Raw genomic sequence first — 20,887 nt, forward strand, 5'->3', positions numbered from 1 at the left:
AAGATTTGACCCCTCTAACCCAAGTTACTCTATTATTTACTTACTGATGTTCCCTGCCCCAAATCCCAGGCCAAGCCTGCATGGAGAAAGAGGAAGCAGGTGAGTGAATCCATCTACCAGGCAAAATATTCTCCATTCTTCAAGACAAAGCACTCCTGGCCCTCTCCAGACAGGCAGAAATCCTTCCATCCCTCAAGCTGCTTGGTTCTCTCAGATCCCCTCAGCCCTTTTGAGTAAAGACTCCTTCTGGGCCTTTAAACTCAACCCTTCCTGCCTTAAAGTCAAATAATTCACTTTTATTGATGAATTCTTAGAGAAGGGAGAAGGCAGAAGATCTACACTGTCTTTGGCCTAAACTTATCTTGAAATTAGAGACCATGAGGGGGGCACTTTGAAGGAGACCACAGAGGAGATAGGTCACTTGTCTGGAGAATATTGTTCAAGCCTCATCCAATCAGTTTCCACCTGTGTGTCCTTGAGGTGGTCTTTTACTCTCTGACACTCAAGTTTTCTCATCTGTAAAATGGGGATAATAGCACCTCCCACCCAGGGTTTTGTGGGGTTTAAAGGAGACAATAAATGCAGATTGTCTGTTGCACGGTGCGTTCCCTTTCCTTTGCCTCAGACTGGTGAGCCCAGCTGGAGCTGGCAGCCCTTGGGTCTCTACCTGCCTAAGGTTAAAAAGCCAGGCCCTACCTGTTGCCGTAAACCCTGCCTCCCCCAGGCCTGGAGGAGAGATGGGCAGAGTTGAGGAGAAGGCACCCCACACTGGGGACTTTACTCCCCCTGGCTGGGCCTTGGTCCCTGCAGCTGTCTCGATAGACAAACTGGCCCCTGCTTTCTGATCCTGGGAGTGAATGAATTGCCCATCACAGGTACCAAGGGTGCTCGTTAGCTGGGATCTTTGGTCTAAAGGGCTGTAAGATGGAGGGAAAAAACTGGCTCCAGGAGAACAGATCCCTGGATACCCAGCTCACCTCTCCCCACCCCTCCCAAGCTGGCGAGGACCCAGGTGGTGCCCTCCCTATGCCCCTGCACCACCGCGTCTCAAGCACCGCCCAGCCCTCACCTGCTCTCCTCGCCTTCCAGCAGCTTGCGGTAGGTGGCGATCTCAAAATCCAGGCCCAGCTTGACCATCATGAGCCCCTGGTACTCGCACAGCTGCCGCACCATGTCCTGCTTGGCCCGCCGCAGGGCGGCCTCCAGCCAGGCCAGCTTGCTCTTAGCGCTTCCTGAGGCACCCTCCTCCTGCAGAGCTGCTGGGTCCTTGCCTCCTCTCTCTGGTTCGCAGGGCTGGGGGTGAAGGGAAGACCACAGACAGGAGGACATCCTTGGCCCCCACCCCTCCCCACTCAAGGATCCAGACCTTTCTCAGCAGCTGGAGGGCCAATGAGGGATTAGAGATCGTTGTGAGGAGTGAGCGTGCCTGTTCTGTACGGTGCATTTGTGTGTCTGCCTCACTCCCAGGATGGAGGTTGGGGGCCAGCCGTCTTGATGACTGAGAGCCTTTTGCATCTAGTATAGTGACACTGCTAAAATGAGCTAGGGTCTGGGAAGCATCAAATGCTTTTCTAGGATGGGAGTTGAAACACTGGAGAGAGTCTGAGCTGCTCCAGCTACCTCATCATTAGGTGTTTATTTTATTTTAGTTTATCAAACATTTATTGAGCATCTATTCTATGTTCCAGGTGCTGTGTTGGGCCCTGAAGTAGGGTAGGGATAAGGAAGTAAGGAGGACAGGAAAAGGGGCCACCAGAACTAGGTCAGGGTGCCCACCACCACCACCAGGGAATTACCTTTCAGAAGCAGAGAGGAGACCTACAAAAATGTGCGAGGCACCAACCCTGGCCCTGAAACAGGAAGAGCCGTGGGTGACATGGTTGGTTTGAGTACCCAGAGGAAAGGGATGGACACTTTTTGATTCTATGACCACCTCCAAAAAAATCCAGTTCCTGGAATGTGTTTGTCTGGGCCTTCATTCTCTTTCTTTCTCTTCAAATCCCAGCCTATTGAAATTCTAGCCACTGAAACTTGTGCCCTTTTTGTCCCCAGGTATGAAGAGGAAGTGTCACTAAGGGCCACCGCTGAGAATGAATTTGCGGCCCCGAAGAAGGTGAGTGACCCCAGAATACATGTCCCACAACTCAGGACCAAGGACAGAGGCAGAGGGAGCTCTCTGTGATTCAGAAAAGCTGAGCAACTTCCCCAGAATCACACAGCCCAACCTCTCCCCTATTTCTTTCCCCAAATGCCCCAATGCTCCCTGGGTGGCTCTGGACATCAGAGTACACTGCCTGCTTCAAGCAGGGTAATCAATCACCATCCAAGGTCACTCCCATCTGGCCAATGGCTTCCCTCCTCCTTCTGCCCTGTGCCTGGCAGAAAATAGGCACTGCATAAATTTTTGTGAACGGAAGAGTACATGAATGCTTGGGGATGGCTGCATCCTCAGGCCAGCAACAGCTGGGAGATGCTGGCATGAACAGTGCCGTTGTTCCTCACCTCTTAGACTTGACTCAGCATAACTGCCATCAGTGTACTGAGGCACAGAGATCAAGCAAGGTTCTCGCCCTGAGTCACATTGGCTTGGGAGCAGAGCTGATCCCTGGGACTTCTTCTGACCACAGATCTCTAGATTTCTTTCCATGAGATTCCAGAGCAGAGAGGGGTGGATCATCATTAAAACAGCCATTTTACACCAGAACCTAAGTTTCATGATAGCGCAAGCTGTGCATTCTAGAGAGATCATCCTAGTGGGTACCAGAGGAAATGCCTGGAAACCTCAAGACCCCCTCCCTTACCCAGACCTGCTTCTGACCCCTTGAACTGAGTAAAGGACTTCATCAATGCCATGACACCAGGCACTGGAATGAGCAGCCAAGGAGGGCCCAGAGAGTGTGCCCAGCCTGATGGGGTGCCCCTCCCTGGTGGGGAGAGCTCTGTGCTGTCTCCCCAGCGAGACTCCTGTGCCACCCTTTCCCTTTAGGATGTGGACTGCGGCTACCTGCAAAAGTCAGACCTGGAGGCCAGTGCAGAGGCCCTGACCCAGATCGACTTCCTGCAGCAGCTGTTTAAAGAGGTGAGGGGCCACAGAGCAGTGGGGCAGCAAGGAGGATGGTATTTGGACATTGGAAAGGACTTGCCACCATTTGGCTTCTGAAACCCCTGGGTGAGGGGAGCACAGGGCAGAGTTGAGGGACCCGAGGCAGGTTTACTGTCAGAAGATGAAAAAGTATAGCTTCTTGTCTTATCTGCCAAACCCAAACAAGCTGTTGTTCCTGGTTACTGTGGTGATAATGATCGCAAATTGTATATTCACAAATCAGGCACAGATTGTAAATTGCTGCCTGATTTCAGAGGCCCTGACTGAAATCAGGCAGCAAGCCTCAGAGCTGGGGTCCTCTCAGCCTTGGGACTTTGGTCCTGAGAGGTTCCAGGGTTGAAGCGGAGATGTCACCTTTGTACTGGGGCTTCAGACAGTGAGGCTGTGGAAGAAGCAAGGGCAGGGGACAGGGAAGGACCATGAGAAAGAAGGCTTCCAGGAGTGGGGCTCTGGTCCAGGAAGCTCTTACCACTCCCCCACTTCCCCTCAGGAGCTCCAAGTCCTCCATGCCCACATCTCAGGCACCTCAGTCATCGTCAAGGTGGACAACAGCCGGGACCTGAACGTGGACTGCATTGTCGCCGAGATCAAGGCTCAGTACGATGACATGGCCAGCCGCAGCCGGGCTGAGGCTGAGTCCTGGTACCCCAGCAAGGTGAGTGGTCCAGCGCCCCCTTCCCAGAACAGGGATGCTAAAGGCTGAAAGTATTAGCAGGAGGGATGCTAAAAGGGCTTTGGCCTTTGTCTAGGTGGGATGGGTAAGGGAAGGGCAGGCAGCTCTCAGGATGGGGTGGCTGATGTGCAAACTGTGGGGCTCAGTGGGATGGCATATCCTGTGTCCCATGAGCATCTGCGCTTCCCACCAATGCAAGGAGATCAAGGCCACGGTGATCCGTCGTGGGGAGACCCTGCGCCGCACCAAGGAGGAGATCAACGAGCTGAACCGCATGATCCAGAGGCTGACGGCTGAGGTTGAGAATGCCAAGTGCCGGGTACAGAAGCCTGGCCCACCCCTCAGCGTAAAAAGTGAACAGGGTTGGCCTGCAGCAGGGGGATTTAAGTCAGACACCTTGCCAAAGTGTGGGAAAAGGAGCAACATCAAACTTTAGGCAAGTCTTCTCCATGGAGAATGCTCTCCGTTCCCGCTGAATGTGGGGTGCAGGGGGAGGGCTGTGGAGGGGAACGGAATGACCAGGGCTTTCATGGTCCCAGGGGCAGAATGGGGCAGAGGAAATAGCACCAGTCTGAGAGGCAGGAAACCTGGGCTCTCAAACCAGCCCTGCCACTAGCTCACCATGTGATTTGGGGGAAGCCATTTCACCTCTCTGGCCCATTTTTCTAGATCACTGACCACACACTTAGATGTCCCCAGAGGTTAGTAAGTGAGTGGAGCAGACTGTACTGAAGGCACTAGGGTGTGGTAAACTGGAAAACGAAACAAACGGGCAGAGCTGATCAGATCCAACTGAGGCAGGCCCTACAGAAATGCAGGTCCAGTGTGGCCGGATCCTCTGGTTTTGCAAGAGAAGCCAGGAATTTGGATTTTTACATTAAATTTCAAAAATTAAGGACACTGTGCCAACATTCCCCAAGAGCACTAATTTGCAACCCCTGACCTAACAAACGAGTAAGGCCCCTTCTTCCTCTGATAGTCAATGGTCAGTGGATACCTAGTCTCTGACCCTAAATCCAGAAGAAGGAGCCTTAATAACCCTCCCCTATCCCCCAGAACTCCAAGCTGGAGGCTGCCATGCCCGAGGCAGAGCAGCAGGGCGAGGCGGCCCTTAATGATGCCCGCTGCAAGCTGGCCGGGCTGGAGGAGGCCCTGCAGAAGGCCAAGCAGGACATGGCCTGCCTGCTCAAGGAGTACCAGGAGGTGATGAACTCCAAGCTGGGCCTGGACGTGGAGATCGCCACCTACAGGCACCTGCTGGAGGGCGAGGAGCAGAGGTGAGGACCACATCTGTGGGGATGATGTCTCTTCATCCTCCAAGCTGTGCTTAGAGCTAGGAGTCTGTTTGCATATTATTTGCATCTAATTTGCATCATGATTACTTGGAGGAGGGAATTTGCAAGTTCTGCTCCCCCCAACTAATTTTTGACTCTTTCCTCTCCCCACAAGGTTGTTTAAGGGCATTGGTGCTGTAAATGTCTGTAAGTTATCTATACTGTGGGTTCTGAAATAAGAGCTTGGGGCTCCCGGTGGTCAGTCTTTTTCTTAAAGGGCCAAATAGTAAATATTTTAGGCTTGCGGGTCATGCAGTCTCTGCTCAACTGCTTAGCTTGTTGTAATGTGAAAGCAGCCACAGCCATAGCAATACTTCAGGAATAGGTGTGGCTGGGCTCCAATAAAATTTTATTTACAAAAACAGGAGGCGGGGGGGCGGGGACGGGGGGCACAGTTTAAGACCCTGAAAGGAAGGAGGGAGATGTGGTAGTGAATGATTATGATAACTTAAATAGCTATTTCAGCCTATAGGGAGGGCTGGGCTAACAGTTTATCAAGGATGCTTGAGGTTAGACTACTGGAAGAAGTGCCCAGGTGTGAGGTTGTTTGAGGGGGAAGGGGGAATAGAAATAGAGGGAAGGAGCTCTGAGCACGAGAAGACGGGGTGGGGGGGACTCTGGCCCGCAGGCAGGAGCCGCTGGTGACGACCTTGAGAGGCGACTCAGCCCTGTTCTCTCCCCTCCCCCGCCCCCCGCAGGTGTCAGCAGCTCCCGGGGCGGGGTCGTCTGCGGGGACCTCTGCGTGTCGGGCTCCCGGCCGGTGACGGGCAGCATCTGCAGTGCCCGCTGCAGCGGGAACCTGGGGGTGAGCACCGGCATGTGCTCGCCCTGCGGCCAAAGCAGTGGCGGCAGCCAGCTGGTGCGGTTTGCTTGGTGCCTTCTGCTTCGTAAATACACCGCTCCTCGAGCCAACCGTCCCTGCCTCCGGCGGCGGGTCCCAGAGCTCCGAAAGCCCCTGGGCTTGCGGCGGAAGGGCTTCAGGAACCAGCCGGCCTGACCTGCCACAATTGCTGCCTTCTCCTCCTGCATCTCTCTCCCCGCTTGTCTCTTCACTTCCTCCAGGGATGGCAGGCTTCTCGCCCAGCTCCCCTCCATCCCCAAGAGTCTAAATGACTGGTTTCCCCCAGCCCTGGGCAAAGAGCCAACCCTGACTCCGGCTGCTCTGGAGGCTTGGACGCCTGTGGCTTCTAACGGACAGATTGGTCCCAGGGCCCCTCCAGTGTGGACCTGCTGCTGCTTCCCCTGCCTCCTAAACCCTCCCACGGTGACTGGTTGCGTCTCCCAGGGGACAACTTTATGCCCCGCCTGGCTCCCTCTCTCTCCCAGGAAGGGCTGATTTGCCAGTTGGCTGGTCCACCCCAAACCCAGACCTAGGGCAGCTAAATGTGTGGTCTTCTCACCACTGAGGAATGTTCTCTGACAGCACAGGGCATTGGCTGGGGGAGGGGGCGGGTGCAAACAGCTCTCCCACCCCCTCAGCAGGAGAGGACTCCAGTGCCCACTTCCTGGCAGAGCCAGAACTTCCAGGGGCTTCTGGGCTTCTTCAGGAGTGGAGCTGGAATCAGGCCCAGCCCTGGGAGGGGTCAAGGCCTCACTCTGGATAAGAGTTAAGTTCCATAGAGCAGCACCCCCATGTCACCAATGTGCTGTCCCAGTTATCAGGGCAGACCCTGTGCTCTCGAGCCCTCCCCTCCCCACCGCCTTCCCCGCCCAGCCTAATGAAGCCAGGATACCAGGTGGTGGGCATGGGCTCACCCAAGCCTCAGAAAGCAGCTGCTTTATTGGAAGCTATTCTGACATCATTTTTCAGACTGCCTTGCAGTCTTGGGACCAGGGATGGGACCAGGGATGGAGGTCCTCTTGAGACGATGGTGTCTCCCCACACCAGGGGCTCAGTTGCGGGTGCTCCTGCCGGGGACGGATGTGGTCCTAATGGAATAGGCCTTGGGGGCCCCAGGCCCTCCACCACTGGAGAATCTCAGGGCATTGCTGCCCATGGTTCCCCCGAAGGTCAGCCGGCTGCCAGCACCGCCCGTGGAACTGACCACAGCTGAGAGAGAAGGGAGGAGGTCTCCATCGGCGTGAGGCCCACTACCCGAGGCCCCCGCCCTCCTGCCATAGCTGCCCGTCTCCCTCCTCCCACCCACCTCCCTTCCCACCAACAGCCAGGGGCCAACCCAGAAGGAGCCTCAGACAGAGATGAGGGCAGCTCCACACTGCCCCCACCCACCCTGTCCCGTGCATGGCTTTCCTGGGCTGTTGAGCCTCTCTGGATGGGAGCTGCAGGTCCCTGCTGAAAGCTATTGAAGGGAAGGAGGCTCCCAGCCTCCAGAAGGCCAGGCCTTCAGGCCAATGTGCCATCCAATAGACCCAGCCTAGGCTGGACGGCATAGGTGATGGGCCCGCAGCCAAGGACTTACAGATGTTCACGGCTCCCACTCCAGCTCCGGTCATCCTGGGGCAGAGGAGATACCTGTGAGGGCTGCTCTCTCCTCAGCACTGGAGGAAGCACTCCCGCACCCCTCCGTCCAGGCCCCGAGCAGAACTGAGGTTCCTTCCTCTGTCCCCACACGTTCAGCCTTCCTTCAGCCTTTTCACTTTGGCCCTCCTGCCTACTGGCTACATGACCTTGGGAATGTCTCAGAGTCTCCACTTCCTCATCTATAATGAGGCCTAACTCAGTACCAACCTCACAGTGTTGTTTGTGAGGGCTAAATAACATAAGTTACCTAAAGCCCTGGGCACACAGGATTCTGTAAATGGTAGCTGTTCTCGTTGTTTATGTAGATGGCTGCCTCTCTTAACCAGATCATAAAATCCTCAAAGCAGGCTGGAGCTTATTGATTCCTGCATCTCCAGTCCTTAGCATGAGGTCTGGCACACGGTAATTACTTAATATGTGTTGAAATAATTAGTGAATCGTTGACTGAGTGAATTCAGCTCCAGCCGGGACTGAGGGGGGAGGGAGGAGAGGGGGTGGTTATAAGCAGGCTGTGGGGCTGAAACAGGTCTTGCCCTGGAAATTAAAAATCTATCCGAGACAGCTGGGTGTTTGTTTTGTGACTCACAGTTCCACTGTCACCAAGCCCTTGGCCTTGGGGATGAGTTTACTCTGCAGGGAGGAGGAGAGGCCTCAGTTTAGTGGAGGGAGTGAGGGAAGCCCAGCTGCAGCCCCAAATCCTGGAAGGGGGCAGGGCAAAGGTCAAGGGCAAGAGATGAGGACACTAGGAAGCTTCCAGGCCACTTGTCTGTTGACTGAATGAGTCAAGCCATCAAGGTACTAATGAAGATCCAACTTCATGGACATAGATGTGGAGTTTTTTGTGAAGAATTCCCTGGAAGACTAACCCAACCCAGCTTCATCTCAGGCTGCAGGTGAGTATGCAAATATTTCTGGAGGCGGGAAATTTACCTCCTTACCACGCTCAGTCAATACCACGTGACTTAGCCCTCATTTATGTAGTGAGAAGCAGCCTGTCGCCATGGAAGATGCCTGGACCAGGAATCAGCAGAGCTTGACTGCACACTGGCCCTGTCCCCTCAATTAATGAAACTAACCACAATTTCCCCTCTGTACACTAAGGAGTCAGTAATACCTGTCTTGCTTACCTGATGTGTTCTGAAGATCAAATAAGGTAACCTTGCTAATAGCCCCCCCCACACACACACACACACGAAAGCGCTGTTACTACTTCAACTTTCCCACTGAGCTTACACCATATGGTCTTTCCCTCTCGAAAGTCATCTCATCAAGGGCAAAGAAGCAAGCATCATCTGTACCCTCCCTGCACTTCCCACACGCAGTGCCCTGCAGAAGAGGATACACAGGAAATGCTTGCAAATGGATGAATGTCAAGCCCCAGGCCTCACTGAGCCCCAGAAGGATCCCCTCTCCAGATTCTTTGTCCTCACCAGCTCTCCTCGCCCTCCAGCAGCTTCCTGTAGGTGGCGATCTCGATGTCCAGGGCCAGCTTGGTGCTCATGAGCTCCTGGTAGTCCCGGAGCTGCCGGGCCATGTCCTGCTTGGCTCGCTGCAGGGCGGCCTCCAGCTCCTCCTGCTTGGCACGTGCATCCTTGACGGCCAGCTCCCCACGCTCCTCGGCCTCGGCGATGGCAGCCTCCAGCTTGGCACGCTGTGGGGAGTAGTGGGGCTTTGAGCTGGGGGGGCAGGCCTCACCGGCCACTGCCCTCCTGCTTCCCCGTACTGCAGTGAGCACTGGGCACCTTGCTGACGGCGGCTTCACTGGCACCAGCCTCCTCTGCCAAGCACCAGGGGGTCCCAAGGGTTTCAAACATGGGTTTTGATACCCAATGCGTAGCTTCCACTTCTGGCTCTGCCACTTACAAGCCATGTGATCTTGGATGAATCAACCCTTCTAAGCCAAAAGTCTCCTCTTTTCTAAAACAGCAGTCATCACAGTATGTATAGAGAGATATTGCAAGTAATGAAATGAAATAATACAAAAGTCTTTGGCACAGTGTCTGATAGACAGTAAGCATTTAATAAATGCTATTATGATCACTATTATGAGTAAATGCTATTATGATTTACAAATGCCCGCACACCTGACCCCTAGCTAGAGGAGTTCCAAGGCTATGGGATTCTAGTTTAGTCCTCAAATTTCAGGCAGCTGACCAGAACCAAAAACACCTTCAAAATAGGAACCAGTTTGGAACAGGCCCAGAACAGGGAGACTTGGAGTACAGAGACGCTGCTTGGAACCCCTAGACTCCAAGTCAACAGGCCCCAGGTTTGGGCAGGGGTGGCGTGATTCACGACGGACATGAGCAGCAGCTGCCGCTTCCTGCCTGGCCTTAGTGTTCCCTCTCTTGTGGCCCGTCCCTCACTAGAGGAGCCTATTTAGTCCTGAGCCGCTTCTTGTTCAGCCCCGAGAGCCACCATCCCCATCCCCTAGCGCGGTGCTCCTCCTCCTGCCCTCTCACAACCGTGCTCTGCCCTCAGACCCTCTCCCCTCAGAGCACGCACTCCTCTTCTCTGCCCAACACCCCCAGTCCTGCCCAGGAGGCTGGCTGATGCCCTCTGCCCCCATCCACTGGTCAGTGCCCTTTCCTGTCACACTGGTGCCCCCTTGGCAAGGCCATGCCACTGCCTCTGAGACCCCGACGGTGATAGACACTGCAGCTCCAGGGTCTGGCTCTGCCCTGTTGGGTAAGAGGAGAACCGGATGTGGCAGAAGCTGCGGCGTTTAGGAAACCGCCATTCATCATTCTGTGCCTCCCCTCCAGGGCTGGATGCTGGCTTGCTGCACCGGTGACTCACAGCCCTGAATCTGTGCCAGGAGAAAGCTTCCACCCTCGCCCTCATGTAAAAAGGCCTGCAGGGCTCCAAGGGGAGGACATTTCTGGGTAGATCACCCCCACATCCCATCCCCTGGCTCATCTGGAAAGTAGTCACCACCCATCAGCTTCCCTCCCTCCCCACTGCAGACACCTGCCCAGGCTTAGCTGCCCCGACCACCCCCATGCCTTGGTCAGGGCTTGGGGGACCCTTCCTCATCAATACCCCCCACCCCAGCTTCACAGCACCTCCTCGCATCAGTCTGTCGTCTGAGACCTGTGCCCTGACCATGTGTCCGGTGCTGGGAAGGGAGGAGCAGTGAACCAGATGGGGGCCCCTGCTCTTAAGGCATTTGTAATATCCCAGTGGAGGTAAGGGACAATACTTATTTATACTTAATTAATAAGACTTACCTAATAAGTCAATACTAAAGTAATAAGACAGAAAATTTCAGAGAGTGATAGGTGTTTCAGGAAGCTCACACAGACTGCTGAGAGAGCGGCTGGGTGGCTGAGGAAGCCATCTCTGAGAAGAGGTCTTTTGTCCTAAACCCCAGGGGGGAGAAAGGGGCAGCCATGTGCAGAGCTGGGAGAACCACATTCCAGGTAGAGGGAACACCAAGTGCAAGGGCCCTGAAGCATGAAGATGCTTGGCAAATGTAAGCTACAGGAAGCAAGAGCGCAGCCAGAGAGGGAGTGGTGAGGAGTGAGGTCAGCAGGTGGGGCGGGGCCTTGGGAGCCATAGTGAGGGACTCTGCTGGCCTCCGGCCCACCACCCCCCCACACCCCTTCCCCCAGGTACACATCGCACCCAGAGATAGGTGCAAAGAGAGGGCTCAGTACCAGTGTGGTAACGAATGGTGGTTCTTGTCTAGCCAGCCAGCCTGAGGCTCCTTCCACAAGCTCTATGCACAGCTAGGACTCCTGTTCTCCCTTCGGTCAAGCAGGACCTGGCCAAGAACATTTCGTCCTAGAGAGCTCACAGGTGGGCCCGAGAGACTCGAGCTGCACCAGCCTCGTCCCCAGAGCAGCAGGGACGGGGTTGACACCCTCGCCCCCAGCCTCCTGCTCCTCATCCTCAGCGTGGTCCCAGCCGGCTGCCCTTCACATGCCCCAAGGAGAAGGGCTGGTGCCCACCTGCTTCTTGATGCTGTCGATCTCAGCCTGCAGCTTCTGGACGGCCCGGTTCAGCTCCGCAATCTCATTCCGGGTATTCCGGAGGTCGTCCCCGTGCTTCCCAGCCTGGGCCTGGAGGGTCTCAAACTGGAGGGACCACACAGAAGAGTATGGCAAGGGGTGGGCCGTGATTACAGGTGACTTGTCTTCTCCCGACCCAAGGAAGGCCCCAGGTTCTGAGTGACAAGCCCTCCCAGCTTATCTTCCCAGGGAGGGACAGTCTGACTCCCAGCAAGCTTTGCCCGATGCCAGGAGGCCAGACTCCCGGACAGTGGGGTGGGGGAGGGGTTCAGTTTCCTGCCAGCCAGGACGAGGAGGACAAGGATGGCTCACCGGCCCCATTCCCACTGATCCCGGGGCTCTTCCCATTCCCATTATGTCCTAATGCTGGAGAATCACTGGAAGTCTGAGATCCTCACCTATTAACCCCTTCGTCAGCACCACCCATTTTACAGATGAGGAGAATGAGTCCCAGAGAATAGAAGGGACTGGCCTAGTGTCACACAGTAAGTCCTTATTGGCATGCATGTGTCCTCCCACGCACCATGGATGACTCCCTATCTCTGCAGAGACATTGCCCTATGCTGCTTTTAAACCCTCAGGCTCCCTCCCCCAGATCACTGGTTTGCCCCAGCACACCCCCTCCCCGCCCATTCCCTCAGCACCTGTACTATCAGCTGCCCTGCCCACACCCAGTGCATATAACGATTAAACCTGCTCTGGAGCCCTTGGACCCAGGATCTGGTCCCTGCTCTTCCATCTGCTAGCTGTGCAGAGCTAGACAAATCACTTAACCTCTCCATGCCTCAGTTTCTTCATCTGTAAAAGGGGGATAATAATAGTGCCTACCTAACAGGGCTGTTCTGTGGGTTATATGAGTCAATACAGGTAAAACATTTGAAACTTTGCCTAGCATTGTGCTTACTTGCCAGATTTTAGCTATAATAATTATTAATCCATGTCCATTTCCTCTGCCCTCTCCCCCCACATCAGGCTGGAATCTCGCCCTGGGCAGGGACCTGGCCTTCTCCTCCTCTTATTCCCAGGACACTGGAGACCACCACAGATTTAATCCCTGGTGCCTGTCAGCACAGTGGGACCCAGGCCCCAAAGGCTTGAGACATGGTGAGGAGTAAGGGAAGCCGCCACCGAGGACTCTGCCAGGAAGAGAAAATATGCCTCCAGCGGCCACCCACCTTGGTCTGGTACCAGGCCTCGGCCTCGGCCCGGCTGCGGTTGGCGACCTCCTCGTACTGGGCCTTGACCTCGGCGATGATGCCGTCCAGGTCCAGGGAGCGGCTGTTGTCCATGGACAGGACCACAGACGTGTCTGAGACCTCGGACTGCAGCTCTTTCAACTCCTGTAGGGACCAGACAGAATATCAGGACTTGGGGCATGACCCATCCCTGTCCCCATGCCCATCCTGGGATTCCCCGCACACTAGGGAAAGAAAAAGGGAGAAGAGGCCAGAGTGGGAGTGAGTCACCAGGTAGCCAGGGGGCACAGACCCAGCACCTACTAAACAGCTCCACCAGCCCTGGCTCCCAGAAAAGCCCATTAGCACCTTCTGAAATCAAAGAGTCTGGCAGGATCACAGCGGACAGACAAGTGACAGTGTGGTGAACTGCGGCGGCTCCTGGCTGCGAGGTGCTATTGGAGTTGAGCTCTGCTGTGAAGGGGGTCACTAGGGGGTGGGTAAAATAAGTCATGTTCCACCCTATTATGCACACTCTGCAGCCTTTAACACCGATGATACAGCCGTATTTACGGACAGGGAACTATATCTGTGGTATACTGTTACATGATAAAAGGTATGATTCTATTTTATTAAATATATGTATTTCTATATCTCTATGTGTATATATGCACAGAAGTCTGAAAAGGTAGGTATCAAGATAAGAGTAGGTATAGGAAACTTGTTTTCAATTTTATGCTTTACTTAATTTTCTAGATTTTCTGCAATGAGTATGTATTTCGTAATGAGAGGAAAATAATTATATATACATGTATATACATACATACACACACACATATATATAACATGTGATAGACATATGAAGGCCCACACTGAGACCAGAAGTACCCAAAGTCAGCCTGAAGGATCCAGCCCCTGAAATTAACACACGTGGAAATTCTCCCGGAGTTGCTAATGGAGGCTGGATGTGCAGGTAAAGACCAGACTGAAGAGAAATGAGAACTGGTCTGTAATTTGCCTCACGTTTTCCTGTGTCCCAGACCAGCCAGATGATCGGCCACCCTATCTTCTGCCTAAGGCCAGAGACTCACACTGACGGAATGAAGAGGTTTTTAAATCCCCTTGAGGGAAAGGAACTGGAAGCCCAGGGCAGGGCAAGCATGAGCAGGAGGGGAGATGGGAGGAGCAGGCAGAGATGGTGGCCGAGCGGTGGGCGTAAACCCTCAGGCACTCCAGTCTCTCCTGACTCAGGCTCCCCTGCAAGCCCACCCAGCCCACCTGTGAACCCTGTCACAGCCCGGATCCCTCAACATCCTCCTGGTTCCTTCCAGCCCCTCCCAATCCCCCTTCCTGACAAATGATCATCCCACCCTGGTGTGCTGCTCCAGCTCCTACTGAACTCCTTGCCCACCATGGATTCCTGAATCCAGAAAAAATAAAGAGTAGGGTCAACTCCCCTACATGCACCCAACACACACCCCGGCTGACCCAGAGGCAGGGGGTGGACCAGATAGCCCCCTGGCTAGGACATGCAGGTTGCAGCACATCTCCCAACCCTGAGGTCCTCACCTCCTCATAGAGGGTCCTGAGGAAGTTGATCTCATCATTCAGGGCGTCCACCTTGGCCTCCAACTCCACCTTGCTCATGTAGGCAACATCCACATCCTGGGAGGGGTGGTGGTAAGAAGGGGGAGAGGGACACCATGTCCTCAGTTCGCGAAACACTTAGGGGTGGGAGCAAGCCAGTACTGTCCAACCCCCAGAACCAATCACTGCTGCCCTACCAAGAAACATACAGCTCCTCCAGGCTGCCTGACATGCCCACGGTGGGAAGTTCCCTCCACTGGACCCGCCCAGGCTCGAGAGGAACATCATCTCCGCGCAGACCCAGGACTGGAGGTGCCTACTCAGCGCTGATAGCCCAGAGCAGCCTGAAGCCCCAAACCAAGCGCTTTACCAGTTCCTAAAGGCTTTAGTGGTTTAGACACACCCCCGGCTCTGCCGCCTACTAGCTATGTGACCTTGAACAAATCACCTCAACTTTATCAGCCTCAGCTTCTCATCCGTCAAATGGGAGAACATGAAATCATTCAGACTCCAGGACACCGCTCCCAGAGATGGCAAATCTCTAGCCTAAATATGTAGCTTGCAGCATGGGTGATATAAGGCAGGTGGGCAACAGATAACACCGCAAGTCTGGGCCCCTGAGAGCCATCCTTTGCTGTGGTTAAGCTCCTGTGGAAAGGGCTCACTTCCACTCATCCCTGAATCTCCAAGGGCCCAGCACCCCGGGGCAGGTTACATTTCTGTGGATGGGCCTGGAACACTGAGTGAGTGTGTTTTGAATCAGAATCTTAAGTCAATCCCCTCTAAGATATTCCTAAGGCCTTCTGACCTCACTTGCACACCTCCAGGGACGGGGAGCTCACTTTGCCTCAAGGCACCCCATCCCATTCATTCAGCAAATATTTCAGGCATGACACGTGCTACCCTCATCTGTAATTAAATGTTCTGACTGATAGAGCACTTCCTTATTTGGGGTTGAAATCGTCCCTTCTAACCTCCATCCTGTAGTCATAATTCTAACCCCTCCAAAAGCCCAGAAACAAGTCTAGTGACTCGCCAGACACACCTACACACAAATACACACACACAGACATGCAGACACATATGTTCACATACATACACGAAGCAGGCTTACAAATGGCTGGCTTCCAGATCTCTCCTTCTCCAAGCCCATTGCTCCCTTCTTATAGACCCAGCCAGACCCTGACCACAGGTCCCTACTGGCTGCTCAGGTGAGAGGCATGTGGTCCCCTGTCCCCTGTGCTTCCTACAATGCCACCCACCCTACCTGTCTGACCCCCTTACCTTCTTCAGCAATACAAACTCATTCTCAGCAGCCGTGCGACGGTTAATTTCGTCTTCGTACCTGCAGTAAAGGAGGGGAGCATGGTGTTGGTGCAGCTCTGCCTCCATCCCCCCATATCCAGGTGTGAAAGTCTGCCGTGCATCACCTTTACCCCCTCCTTAATGACACACGTGAAAAAACAGGTGTCAGCTACGAAACAAAATGTCCCTGACTTTTCCATATGGCTGTTCCTAGGGCTTTGAGTCTTGGCAGGCATGGGGGTGAGGGAGCTGGGAACATACGTGAATCAAAGGACAAAGGCTGCATATACTGGGAGTGAGAAGACGAATAACAGCCAAGCTTATGGACCACTCTGTAGGGGGTCTGCCCTGTTCTGTGCTTCCCATGCATTCTCTCAGTTAATCCCTGCATTCTCTCAGTTAATCCCTGCATTCTCTCCGTTAATCCCTACAACAATCCCATAACAATGGTGCTATGATTCGCAGGGAAAGGAACAGAGGCACAGAGAGGCTGAGTCCTCTGTCCAGTCACCAAGCTGCTAAGTGGCAAAGCCCGGACCTGAAGCCTGGCCATCGGACGCCTGAGCTCACACCTTAACCTGCTTAATCCCACCCGCTTAAGGTTAACCACTTAAGCAGGTTAAGGTGCTTAAGGGTGAAGAAGGGGCCTGAAGAGGAGGAACCTTGTGGACTCAGGAAGGAGGAAGAACCAGCCCCCAACTAGGTGACAAGCCCCCATCGCTACTCCCAGAGCCCCCGCCTCCATCCCTCTTTCTCCCAAGGAGCCAGCCCCCTGCCCATAGGAGGACGCCGGCAAAGCAGGGCACAGAGCAAGAGGGCAGGTGGGCCTGACCCAGTATTTACTTGAGGATTCAAAATAGGTGTCAGAAACAGAAAGTCAGCAGTGTCCACGAGCTTCTGGAGAACAGCAGGAGCGATGTGGGGCAACTTTAGCGGGGAGCAGGATGCTCAGGCAGGCAGAGGCCCTCCAGGAGCCCAGATCCCCAAAGTCCCACTCCCCCAGGGCCTCTAGAAGAGTTAGGAAAATATCTGCGAGGCTGTCTGTCCACCCCTGCTGTGCCACTGGGCCCAGAGGATGTGCAGATAGGAGCTCCCTGGGCAGCTGCACTCAGGACCCCTTCCAGCTCCTCCTTCAGCCCCGGCCTGGACCTCAGCCTGGCTCCCCAGGAAAGTGCTCTGTGGGTTCTGGGTTGGGGGGGGTATGTGTGCACAGATGCACACCTGACAGCAGGGGCTCACGGGTTGTCCCAGGCCTTCCCTGTCCTGCACCGGTCTGCTTCCACCTGCCTTCCACCTGCCGTGGGATTAATCCTGTTGACTGTTGCCCTAGGGAAGTCGGGGGTGGGGATGGGGGGGGGGGTTGGGAATGGCGAGACACTCTCTGCAGAGGCCTTTGTTTCTTCTACCTCCAGTCAAAGCCAGTGTCCCTGCTCCGGCTTAGTCATACATCTCCCCAGGCAGAGCACAGAACTCACTCATTACCCCGAGTGCCCACTGGGCAGGGATGCCCAGCCCAGCCTCTGGCTTTGGTTTCTATTCAATGTGAACAGAGAGTTCAGCAGGCACCTCAAAGGCCCGTCCTCAAGACCCAGCCTTCCCGGCCCCCAGCCTCCCACTCCCTGCCCCTCCTCACAGCCTCCTTTCTGGTTCCTGCCCTGGCCGCACCCACCCCCAGCCCCCACAACCCCTCCCATCGCTCACAATGATCATGCTCTCTGCTTCTTTCCTTCCCAAGTTGGTTCCAGGTCTCCTCCTGGGAGTCAGGGGCCCAAAAACAAGCCCCAGCTCTCCCAGTGACCTACTATGCGATCTCGATCAAGCCCCTGAAACTTTCTGGACTCTAATTCCTCACGGGAACAAAACAGAGTTGTTCTAGAATAATCTGAGGGTCATGCAAGTTCTGACGCACATCATCTCTTGCCCTGCCCTTTCCTGGGCCTTGGTCAGGCTTCTGAAGGGAGCAGCGCAGATCAGGGCTGGGCTGAGATATTTCACTGGGAGTAAGTCAGAAGAAAGGACCAGAGCAACTTGGAAACGGCCCCCAGAGACAAAGAGGAGAGAGGAGAAGCAGGGAACGTGTTAATCAAGACCTTCCCTTCTGGGAGTTGTTGTATTGAGCAGCTGTACCCCCTGACCCCTGACCCAGAGAGGATTTGCAGAGGGTGAGCTGAGAGGGGCACATGGGCCCAGGGCATGGATCCCGGCAGGTCGTACTGCGGGGCAGTACTTGTTCTTGAAGTCTTCCACGACGTCCTGCGTGTTCCGAAGCTCCACCTCCAGGCGGCCCCCGTCCAGCTGCAGGACCTCGAGCTGCTTCCGCAGGCCAGCAATCTGGGCCTCAAAGATGCCCAGGAGGCAGCTGCTCTGGGTCGACTTCTGCTCCTGCAGCAGTGCCCACTTGGTCTCCAGCAGTTTGTTCTGCTGCTCCAGAAACTGCACCTAGAAGGGGCGGGAGAAGGAAACTCATGAGAGGCAGATCGTGCGACCCACAGTGCGGTTGGGAGGGTCTCCAGCCATCCAGCAGAATCCACGCTCCCACTGGCTCTTCCCCCAACCTGGGCCCCTAGCCCTTGGCTCTCTCCTCCAGGATACTCTCTGTCTCAGCTGTCTCAGAGTGTGTCCAGGGCTCAGGTCACTGACATGTGCCAGTGCTTGTGCTTTAGGGTCTCCTCCCTCCTCTCCTTCCCATCGCATCACAGGCGATGGCCTCCACCTCCCTCTCTGAACGGCTGCCCCCTTCCTGTCTGTGTCCTCAGCCCGACTCGGGCCCCCTCCCTTCAGGCTGGGACCTCATCTCTTCCTCTCTCAGTATCCTCTCTCCCCTTCCCTCTTTCTCCAACAAAGCCTCAGGACAGGATGCTACAATCAAGCCAATGTAAAATAAGTCCCTAAGGAGCACCAAAATGACTGGTGGTGGGAAGCGAGCCTCCTCAAAACCAGCAACTCAGGCAGCAGGATCTGGGGGCTGCAGCCGAGCAGCAGCGGGGGGAACCTGGGCCTGGGGCTTCCTGCGGAGGCTGCCCCAGAACTTGAAGGATGTGTACAGTCTGAAGGGTGAAGGAGAGGAGGACATGGGGGACCAGGGAAGCAGAGAGGTACACAAAGGCAGGAAAGGGAAAGCCTGCTCTACGCCCAGGGGGGAGGCCCTGGCCAGAGGGGCCCAGGGGGCTAGCCCTTAGTTCTTGGGTCCAGCCCCACAAGTGCGCTCCCCCCCCCATCTCTATGCCCCACCCCTTTGGGACATAAGAGGAAAAACACCTCTTAAATGGCCCTTTCCCGGGACCCTCAGTGCCCCCAGATGGGCTCTCTCCAAGGGCAAGTATAACCTCACCTCCTACCACCAAAAGGAGGATGGAGGACCAAGTAGGTGGGGCCGATGGGGCCAGGAGCCTGCCTCCCTCCAGCCCTTTATTTCCAGCATCTGCTAGATAATAAGTGGGGGGGAGGGGAGAATCTCACCCTGCCCCATCTCTGACTCCGCACAGCCGCCTCTCAGAGAAGGGGGCCCAGAGAAAGAAGTCCTGGCCTTGGCATCTGGAGCTCCCAACCTGACTCGGATGACAAAAGCTGCCCAAGAACCCCAGCCGACTCACAGACACAGCCCACCAGGGCAACCGGACAGACCCACGCACACATTCCCGGAGGAAAAAGCAGGGAGATTTGGGTAGCTTGCTGGAAGAGAGGGCTTGGAGGCCGAGGGGGACAAAAATAGCTACAGGGTTCATGGAGAGGGTTACTGTCCCAGATATCGGCGGAAAGAGAGCAGGCACCAGCCCTCCCAGCCCCTGGCCCACGTGCGCTGCGGGGCAACTTCTGGGGCCTGGATCCTGGCTTGGGGCAGCGCGGGCCGCTCACCTTGTCGATGAAGGAGGCGAACTTGTTGTTCAGGGTCTTGATCTGCTCGCGCTCCTCCTGGCGCACCTGCTGGATGGAGGGGTCGATGTTCACCTGCAGTGGGGTCAGCAGGCTCTGGTTGATGGTGACCTCGCGGATGCCGGCGCCCGCTGGGTCCCCGTAGGATGAGCGCGCTGCCACGCGCGGCCGCGAGGCGCCAAGGCCGTAGAGGCTGATGCTGCTGCCGCCGAAGCCGCCGGGGCCCATCGAGTTCAGGCGCACCTGCGTGCCGCGCCCCGGGAAGGCGGAGGAGCGCGAGCTGAAGACCTGGGAGCTGAAGTGGATGGACATGCTGGCTGGGCCGGGCTGAACCGAGCGGCGGGCGACAGGGGGCCGAATTCGCTGACCTCCGGGCGACTTGGCCGCTTTTATCCTCTAGGCGCGGGCGGATAGGCTTACACAGGTAGGGGCGGGGCTGGCCGCCGGCCACCTTTCTCTGCCCGCCAGCTCCTCCCGGGGCCGCGCTTCCGCCATCGCACCGTCCACCCCTCCGAGGCCCAGGCTTTCGGTCAAAGCCTGAACCGTCCAGAGTGGGGAGGAGGGCCGCAGAGGCTCAGACCCCTTGGTGCAGGCGGACGCAGAGAGCGGTGGAAGACAGCGTTCCCAGTCGATCTGCAACGGGCTCAGTCAGGGAAGGCTCCCTGGAGGAGGCTTGGGGAAGGAGTGAAGAATATCCAGATTCCTGAGACAAGAGCAGAAAGATCAAGCGGTAAAATATTGGAGGAAGGGGTGGACAAAATGTTCTAGCCCAGGAGTCAGCCCCCAATCCCCTCCCCAAGCTACTGAGAGCCAGAAAGGCATTCGCCGGCAGCCTCCGTCCCAAGTCCAGCTCCTCCTTGAGAGAGCTCGGCTCTTGAGTAAGCTGACCTCAAGGTGGGCCTGGGTGAACTGGTTTCCCTGGCCACGTGTCCCCACGCCTCATTTGCATACAGAGACCAGGTCAAGTGGGGCATGACCCCACTCTTGCCCCTCTCCTCCCCGCTCCAGTAGACATCTCCTGGTGATGGTTACCCTGGGCCTGCACTTCCCCCTGCCCCAGATCACATTCCTGTCCACTTAGTTTATTTGTCCCTGGAGAGGAAGGGGACACCTGTGTGTATTTGAGACACTTCGTGTGAATGTCTGTACACTTTTGTGTGTACGCATCTGCCCTGGGCTTGGCTGCGTGCACACCCTAGGCATGTGTGTTTACATATGTGTCTGCATGTCTGCGAATGTACTTATACAAGTGGGCGTCTATGTTCGGGGTGGGCGGGGGATAGGTGTGTCTGTGAATACACGCTTGCACGCCTTTGTACGTATGTCTGTGCAACGTGCTTGT

General features: G+C 55.5%; 2 protein-coding genes across 5 annotated transcripts; one reads left to right on the forward strand and one right to left on the reverse strand.

The window, feature by feature from the left end:
- The first annotated feature begins 1,826 nt into the window (after positions 1–1,826).
- On the forward strand, positions 1,827–6,107 carry LOC130709283 (keratin, type II microfibrillar, component 7C-like). The gene is made up of 8 exons (XM_057557542.1): positions 1,827–1,879; positions 2,053–2,113; positions 2,987–3,079; positions 3,594–3,756; positions 3,968–4,095; positions 4,833–5,053; positions 5,226–5,257; positions 5,809–6,107. The coding sequence occupies exons 1-8, from the start codon at positions 1,827–1,829 to the stop codon at positions 6,105–6,107; spliced, it is 1,050 nt and encodes a 349-aa protein (XP_057413525.1).
- Positions 6,108–6,959: 852 nt separating this feature from the next.
- Positions 6,960–20,401, reverse strand: KRT7 (keratin 7). 4 transcript variants are annotated; one of them, XR_009009707.1, is made up of 10 exons: positions 19,528–20,400; positions 17,900–18,111; positions 15,652–15,712; positions 14,350–14,445; positions 12,781–12,945; positions 11,546–11,671; positions 9,023–9,243; positions 8,826–8,918; positions 7,531–7,565; positions 7,116–7,160 (listed from the first exon to the last, which is right to left on the reverse strand). XR_009009707.1 is itself a non-coding variant. In XM_057556508.1 (9 exons), exons 1-9 carry the CDS (start codon positions 19,855–19,857, stop codon positions 7,003–7,005), a joined length of 1,431 nt encoding a protein of 476 aa, XP_057412491.1. In that variant the 5' UTR covers positions 19,858–20,401; the 3' UTR covers positions 6,960–7,002. The 4 variants fall into 4 exon arrangements, 3 of the variants coding, with proteins under 3 accessions (XP_057412491.1, XP_007179461.2, XP_057412492.1); XM_057556508.1 differs by lacking the exon at positions 8,826–8,918 and having other exon boundaries at positions 6,960–7,160; positions 7,531–7,592; positions 19,528–20,401; XM_007179399.3 differs by lacking the exon at positions 8,826–8,918 and having other exon boundaries at positions 6,960–7,160; positions 19,528–20,399.
- Positions 20,402–20,887: the final 486 nt, after the last annotated feature.

Source organism: Balaenoptera acutorostrata, chromosome 11, assembly GCF_949987535.1.
Source record: "Balaenoptera acutorostrata chromosome 11, mBalAcu1.1, whole genome shotgun sequence".
In the NCBI taxonomy this organism is placed as follows: Eukaryota; Metazoa; Chordata; class Mammalia; order Artiodactyla; family Balaenopteridae; genus Balaenoptera; species Balaenoptera acutorostrata.

Bases quoted from the DNA above. Each gene is read 5' to 3' on its own strand.
- LOC130709283 (XM_057557542.1), top strand. From the start codon at position 1,827: ATGTGCGAGGCACCAACCCTGGCCCTGAAACAGGAAGAGCCGTGGGTG. The intron at 3,757-3,967 runs AGGTGAGTGGTC...GCGCTTCCCACC, and splicing joins TGAGTCCTGGTACCCCAGCA to AATGCAAGGAGATCAAGGCC. The intron at 5,258-5,808 runs GTAAGTTATCTA...CGCCCCCCGCAG, and splicing joins CATTGGTGCTGTAAATGTCT to GTGTCAGCAGCTCCCGGGGC.
- KRT7 (XM_057556508.1), bottom strand. From the start codon at position 19,857: ATGTCCATCCACTTCAGCTCCCAGGTCTTCAGCTCGCGCTCCTCCGCC. The intron at 11,672-12,780 runs GTGGGTGGCCGC...TGGTCCCTCCAG, and splicing joins AGGCCTGGTACCAGACCAAG to TTTGAGACCCTCCAGGCCCA. The intron at 7,161-7,530 runs GTAAGTCCTTGG...CTTCTCTCTCAG, and splicing joins AGTGGGAGCCGTGAACATCT to CTGTGGTCAGTTCCACGGGC.